At 40.2% G+C, this 7,887-nt stretch overlaps 1 protein-coding gene across 4 annotated transcripts in view; it reads right to left on the bottom strand.

Annotated features, from left to right (window-relative positions):
- The window catches only part of LOC123961036 (protein unc-13 homolog B-like), a 110,042-nt gene that overhangs the window by 52,104 nt on the left and 50,051 nt on the right, over positions 1-7,887 (bottom strand). For all 4 annotated transcript variants that reach the window (XM_046036135.1, XM_046036136.1, XM_046036139.1 and 1 more), the window contains 5 exons: positions 5,393-5,534; positions 4,467-4,636; positions 4,152-4,267; positions 3,514-3,677; positions 676-826 (listed from right to left, as the gene is read on the bottom strand). In XM_046036135.1, coding sequence (XP_045892091.1) covers positions 676-826; positions 3,514-3,677; positions 4,152-4,267; positions 4,467-4,636; positions 5,393-5,534 — 743 coding nt within the window. The remainder of the gene's footprint in view (positions 1-675; positions 827-3,513; positions 3,678-4,151; positions 4,268-4,466; positions 4,637-5,392; positions 5,535-7,887) is intronic.

Here is a 7,887-nt window from a genome sequence, read left to right as displayed (position 1 = left end):
AAGCTAGTTTAGCAAAAATGACATTACTATATAACCATCTTGTATTCTTATCAGCTTGCCTCTTTCTGGAAAGTATTTTTCTTTTCGGTAACATGCAGCAATGAGCCACTGTTAACTACAAGGTGTTTATGTTATGTGTCCATGTTTGAGTTTCCTGACCACAATATTCTCATTCTGAGCTACAAGCAAAAACACCTCAACTGCAGTTTTAGACACAGATTTAAGTATTATTTCTAAGTAGAGATGGTTAAGTCTAATTTACTTATAACTTTGCCAAAGTTTTTTGCCAAAGTTTTCTGTCAGCGATGATAAAGTTTATTTTTTGATCTGATGTGGTTTCGTTGAGGCTAACGATCTGGTAGAGACCAAAACTGTGGTTCCTTACAGAGCTATAGTTTCCAGTCCAAGTAATGTTGTCTATTTCACACTGAGAAATCTAAGTTGTTTGTTTTGAAATCCAGTCACCTGCTAATGTTGTTCAAAAGGTGAGGGCTTCCACTGTGGCCACCCAGGTACACAACATCTCCTGAAAGCCGAGTCTGCCCTGAATCTAGTTCTTACAATGTGTCAAGAGGTGACACTTAACATACTGCCAAAGGTCTGTTGACAAGTTGACTAGTCAGAAAAGATTAGTGTTTATGCGTGTTTATTTCATTGTGTCTGGTGGTCACATACCCCGAAGTTGGAGGCTGCAAATCTGGCCGGAGCAGAGACGTTGGTGGAGGCGGTGGGGTGGGCGTAGAAGGCATTGATGTTGGCCAGCAGGGTGCTCATCACTGCTGGCACCCCTGACAGCATGTACTTAGACGACAGGCAAGAGAAATGGCTGAGGAGGAAAGGAAAGGCGAGATATTTGAGGGGGAGGAAGAGAAAGGGAAGGTTGGATTGAGGGAGGTTAGCAGGTTTGGATGGAGGAAGATTGAAGGTTTAAAAGTAGTAAAAGGAGAAAAAAAAGGCAAGATGACATGGAGAGGGAGGGAAGGAGGTGGGTTTGGGAAGAGAGAGGGAGGATGAGACAGGTGGAGACAGAAGGAAGGAGGGGTTGAAAAGAAGACATAAAGAGGCCACAGTGGAGAAAATAAATAACAGAGAAGAAGGAGGATGAAGGATCAGATGGATGGATGGAAGGAGAAAAGGGTTGGGTATAATTGGAGATGAGAGAGAGAAGAAAGACAGACAGGTGGGAGGGAAAAAATTAATTGTTAATTAGTTGGAGATAAGTTAATATTGGTATTATATCAGACACATTTTTTTATATGAAACAGCTCAATTATATTTTGTAATAAAAGTACAAATCAATACACTGACAGAAAACAGAGCCAGGCAGCTGTCAGGAGTTATATTTCTGTTTAAGCAGCAGGCTTTCACCAGCATTTTGATATGGCCTAAACAAAATACTGAATCAACTCCTTCATATAAATATCATTAGGGGGTAACTGAGGATCATTTCTCGTCATGAGGAGTGCTACTCTGATAACAGCTGTTTAAATTCTGCATCTAAGATAATAACCCTGAGTTCAGGAGTCATTTTGGCTGAAACATTTTACACACCTATCCTGTGTAACTTTATTTCAAGACTACACATTTTGCAAATTGCATCATGGGAATGGAAGGATCTAAAATTTTTGAAGTATACCATACCAAGTTAGGATATCTTCATGCTTTGATTTTTCCCTTTGTAATTTCCCCAACTTTAAGATCCCCTCCAGAGATGTAAAAATACTTTGAGGAATATTTTGTGTCTGATATGGGTTTCTTTTCTTTTCTTTTTCCACAAAAAAAGTCCACGAAAGACTACTTCATTAAATGTTTTCAAAATTACGTCTTCTCCTCCCTCCCTGAAAAATCCAGAATCTGTCAGTAACTGCTTTCGCCGCCTACTTCACTGTAAAGTCCATTCTCAGTGTATGTGCACTGGAGGTTTCATGTTTCCACATCACACTTACGTAAGCTGTATTCTGGACCCCAATTGGCTTCCAAACTAGATGTGATGTTACAAAATCCTGCTAGTAAATAAATGCATGCACTCAGATTTAAGGTGAGTGCAGAGAAACCTTTCAGAAGAAGAAGATACTTTTATTGTCACATACACATACATGCTGTGAAATTCGTTCTCTGCACTTTAACCCATCCTCAAGGGAGCAGTGGGCAGTTGCTGTGCAGCACCCAGGGACCAACTCCAGGTTTTTATCAGTGCCCGGTCAATTGCACTGACTGAAGAACTAACATGTTTGTGATGGTGGGGGAAACTGGAGGACCTGGAGGAAACCCACAGAGATGCTGGGAGAACATGCAAACTCCACACAGAAAGGCCAGGATGACTGGGGTTTGAACCCGTGACCTTCTTGCTGTGAGGCCAGGTGCTATCCACTGGACTACCGTGCCGCCCACCACACCCTTCAGTAGATTCATGTGAGAACAGCCTTCTAGTCTCAGACTCAGGGAACAGACTTAAGGAAGTGCAATACTAACTGGTGTAGTATACCTATACATATATAGGTATATAATATAATATATATTATTACTTTTGACCATTGTCCTATCAGCTTGACACACATTTGTTTATAAAGCTGTGATGATACAATGCCAAAGCTGGCCATTGTTGAAAATAATGTCTAGCTAATATCGGTTGGGTGCAAACATACCACTGTGTAATGCTGTGAATAAGAAGTGATGGACAATATATCTATTCCCCTGAAGATTTTGCCAGTGAAATGCTATCTTTAAAATTCCTTCAATGCATTTTAAGGGATATAGCACGTTGTTTCGTTGTATCTAGGGAACAAATGGGTGTACATTTTTTTAAATTTGAGAGCACAAGTTACTTATTTAAGAGTGCGAACAGCTGACAGGCTCACCAAAAATCAGACACACATGAATTAATCAGTTTGTTCTAGCAAAGGAGCCACACAGCTGACTTCTGTAATGGCTTCAGCGCGTCTTGTGTATTTCAATCAAACTTTTCATTTGGCTGTGTTATTGATTGGCTCATCAAGTCTGGGCCATTTCTGCTTACAACTTCAATGTACTCAGTATGATTATGTTATGTCAGTGTGCTCCTTTATCACACAAACAAACACATAGACCTTCTCTGTCCCTTTAAGGTCAAATCACAACATTATTAATATAATTAAACCATTGTGTGTGTGTGGCTGTGTGTGTTTGTCTGCTGTTTTGCTCCACCTGCCTGCAATGATCTAATCAAACAGAGAGGAAATGTCTGAGGTGACAGGTCATTTTTTCTCATTAGATAAGATAAACTCATTTGCATGCCATTTATAGTTCATGACAACCACGCCCCCCTGGCATCACAACAACACACAAACACACATACAGGCATACAAATTCTGCACAGAAACACACTCATGTCAAGTATTTCCTGATTTGATTAACCCACATATGCACGCAATCGGCTGACATCATGGCCTGTTAGATGAATTGAATACTATTGGAGTGCCTGGCAAACGTGCATATTCAGATACACACACATGCAGATACAAACACAGAGCTTACGTCATGGCCTGGTATATGGACTCAATGCCATAGCGCATGGCGAATTCATCCACCACTTCCTGCTGCACCTCATCAAAGTAAACCTTCCACGCATCATCTCCCTGAGCCACTGGAATCTTCACCACGCCGCCTCCCTCTACATCAGTCGAGAAGTGGAATGTGTTCTACAAAGAAAAATGTTGAGTGAACAAGAAAACATCAGCAGTGCTCAAAGAAGTAAATACCAGCCACTGGATTATATACTGGTTATTCACAGGAACATCCAGCATACAAAAGTGACCTGAGATGCTTTTTCTTGCCAATTGAGAAACTGTCCACATCTGATAACTTTGCTAATTTTCTTTCTTGCATATATAACCATTCAGGATATGTCTGTTCATGTTAGCAGAAAAAAATTACAAAACTGAAAAGGCTTTAAATCAAAAATCAGATCTGCGTCTCTGATCCAAAAAACAGATTGATTTGATTTCACTTCCTTGAATTTAGTGCTTAAACGACTCTTCAATTAATAGATTAGTCTACTGTATCTGCAGAAAACAAATCAACAACAATTTTGATTACAAATCAGTTTGATTCAATGTCATTTATCAAGCAAAAATGCAGGCCAGTGTTTGTGTGTGTGTGTGTATATGTGTTACCTCATGTAAGCACGTGTACTGTACATGGTAGGGTGCCACCTTCTCCTCTCCCTCGATCTCCACACTAATCTGTAGTCGAATGGCACCAGACACCGCCGACTTGTCTGTTCTCTTTTCTGTAACACACACACACACACACACACACACACACACACAAGTTAAACTTCGGATCTAAGACCACAACTAAAACACTGAGCATTTCAATTGCTGTGCTAATAAGCTAACCCACATGCATAAATACTAATTACAAAATCACAGAAAATATAATCATACACCTTGTGTCCCATATTCCTGTGGTTCTGAGTGACTACGTACCCAGGTTGTACCAGACATCCATCTCTCCGCTCAGAGTTCGAACCTCGATGATGCTCTGACCCAAGAAGTCATCAGATTCCCTCTTCAGACGCTGCTTCACTCGCGACTTGATGTCATCGTCTTCATCCCAAACCCGCAGCTTGATCCGATCCGATGAGTTGTGGCACTCGCTGTGGTGACAGGTAAAAGGTGGGTGGGGTATTATTTTAACAAATGTGTGAGTGATGGAGCAAACGGGTAAGGTGGAGGGTACGCATGCCTGGAGCAAATTAATATTTGTTCAAAAATATTATCAAACTATGCGCCTTATTATCATTCTGAGTTTACTATCCAGTAAGCATTGATTTGTTGATTTGCAAGGATTTCAATAACTATATTTAATTGCAAAGCAAGTCCTCACTACATGATGAAATATATATATTTTTAAAATGCTGTTGAAATAACTTTTCACACACTGATTTTCACCAGGCAATATTTGACCATTTTGACAAAATGTGCATACATCTTTTGTCCTGGAAATCATCAAACCAATAAAGTGACAGAATCACTAATTAAAACGTTGAATCTACACACTGACCAAGCGGACACATGTTGAACATATAAGCCACATTCTTATGTGTGAATGCATCATACATGACCTGTAATTAGTTTTACATGTAGTGTGATCTGATCTAGTCTCCATGTATTTCCTTTCTGATTGTTTCTCTTGTTCCCTTTTTCAGAATATGAAACAATAAACGTCACATCCCCTGTGTAGGTTTACCATGTGTGTATAAGAGAGTCTAAAAGAGTCTAAAAGATCTTAGACCTTCCTCTACCAATGCAACGTGATCGTAACAGTGACCCTGTTTTCCTGCACTTTGCCAGACCTCTAAGAGCTCCACCTGAGCTTTACAAACAGGAAGAAAATAACAAGCTGAGCTTACAAGCTGAACTTTTCCTCCCAGACTGGGTTCAGGTTGCCGTAGATGGTTTTTGTTCTCTTCTTGGTCTTCCCAACTTGGATCGTGACATACGGGTCACTTGAGCCCGTCCTGTCCTTGGCCTGGAGACCCTGTGCACTGACGACTGAAAACACACACACACACACGCACACACAAACAGAGAATGAGTATGAAAATTGCATAATAACAACAAACACCTACCTGTTACCATCATCCTTCTGTCTCATTCACACACACACACACACACACACCAAAACACAAGATATCACCCACACAGTTATGCTAACACAACATTCATGACTCACAGGCAGATGTTGGGTAACAATATTTCTCATCAAATTACTTGTTTTGCTGTTCTGTGTAACAAGTAGTCAAATAGGTATTTTAAAAAGGACTTGGCCCGGCTTTCAAGGGAAAACAGTCCTCACAGACAGAAAGTTCAGTTTGAAAGTAAACAGTGTGCTTGGTTGAATTTCATATTGAATTATTGCAGTTTGTATTCTGCATATCGTTTCTTCACCACAAGATAACAAAGCAACAAATGAAATAAGAAGCCATTTCTGCGACACTTTGGCTGAAACGGCATCAACACAGTAAATGTGTTTGCCTTGAAGACCGTCTGTCTGGCTTCACTTGTATCCAAGTTACAGAAAACTGTTTTGATAGATGGAGATTAAAGGCTTATGAAAGGAGTCTGGGGATATTTATTTGAGATGGAAGGTCACCAGGTACCAAGGAGGATGTTTAAATGAAGGAAGGTTGACAAGTGTCAAAATGTGCATCGGCTCGCTCAGAAAAAAAGACTTTGTTGATCAGGAATTGTAGAGAGGGAATAAATGCATATCCCAAAAGGTTGAACTATTTCTTTAAAATGGGGATGTACTGATCAAACTTCTTTCTGTACGGATGCCATTTCCTGATTAATACCAGTGCAAAATCTGTGTGCCACACTATGAGTGTTCAAATAAGGAAACAGGAGGTCAGCGACTGAGTCAGCAGTCCACTGAAATGAAATACCAAATTCTATGATGACACTAAAAAAGAAACTGTATATCACCACGATTAGTTAGTTATGGCCAGTATCTGATCTGCTCAGTATGGGCCCAGCACCAATCCAGTGTATCAGATCAGTGCATCCCCAGCTTCAAATGTGCTAAAGAAAAGGACATTGCACATATTTACATACATATTAATGTACTTACTAAATGTACTGACAGATGAAAGACTAGATATTTTCATAATTTAGAAATCATAGCAGCCCATTTTTCAACTTCTTGAATTCTTCCACAAGTCCTGTACAATTAAAAGTCTGCATCACGCCAATCCATATCAGTCTCTGTAAAATCTTTGCTAGCGGTTCATTCAGTGTCGGGGACAGATGCATGTTATCAGTGCTAAAGGGAGTTTTGAATATTAATTGGTTGAGATATTCCCTAATGAAATTAATAGATTCTTCAAAGACCTCTCTTTAAAGCATTTCCTGTCAGTCCACCGTCAAGTTCAATCACAACTTGGCTTATATACAAAACTGAGTTGAAGTGGGTCTGAGTGTATTGTAGATGATTGATGACATGATTGATTTATGCAAAACCGAAACTAAAAATATGCAAATTTCTATCAACTTGAATGATTTATAGAAGCCTTTAAAAGAATGGTCTTTAAGGCTTTCCTCCACTGTGTTTGAGGGAACAATATTGACTAAAGCTGTACAGACAAGCAGGACATTTGCACAATATCAGGGCTTCATCTCATTTATCACAGTACAGAGAACAGTTGAAGGCAGCCACATTGGAGGAGAGACAACTTCACAAATGTTCTCTACCAAACCTTTATTACACAATACACACACACACACAATCTGGCCACTTTATTAGGTACACCTTGCCAGGACCGGGTTGGACCCCCTTTAGCCTTCAGAACTGCCTTAATTCTTTGTTGCATACTTTCAACAAGGTGTTGGAAACATTGCTCAGAGACTTTGGTCCATATTGACATGATAGCATGATTTGTCAGCTTCACATCCATGATACCAATCTCCCGTTCGACCACATCCCAAAGGTGCTCTTTTGGATTGAAATACGGTGATTGTGGAGGCCATTGGAGTACAGTGAAGTCACTGTCATGTTCAAGAAACCAGAAGATGGGTACACTGTGTCCATAAAGGAATGGACATGGTCAGCAACAACACTCAGGAAGGATTTCAAGTTCAAACGATACTCAATTGGTACTAAAGTGTGCGATGCTTTCATGTTGTTTACGCCAAATTCTGACCCTACCATCTGAATGTCGCAGCTGAAATCAAGACTCATCAGACCGGGCAACAGAGCCTGTGCGAATTGTAGTCTCAGTTTCCTGTTCTTAGCTGACAGGAGTGGCACCCGGTGTGGTCTTCTGCTGCTGTAGCCCCGTCAGAGATGGTATTCTGCATACCTTGGTTGTAACGAGTGGTTATTTGAGTCACTGTTGCCTTTCTGTCA

The sequence above is a fragment of the Micropterus dolomieu genome, linkage group LG21, assembly GCF_021292245.1.
Source record: "Micropterus dolomieu isolate WLL.071019.BEF.003 ecotype Adirondacks linkage group LG21, ASM2129224v1, whole genome shotgun sequence".
Lineage (NCBI taxonomy): Eukaryota > Metazoa > Chordata > Actinopteri > Centrarchiformes > Centrarchidae > Micropterus > Micropterus dolomieu.
The sequence above is the reverse complement of the archived record's forward strand: the minus strand, read 5'-3'. Positions and strand labels throughout refer to the sequence as shown.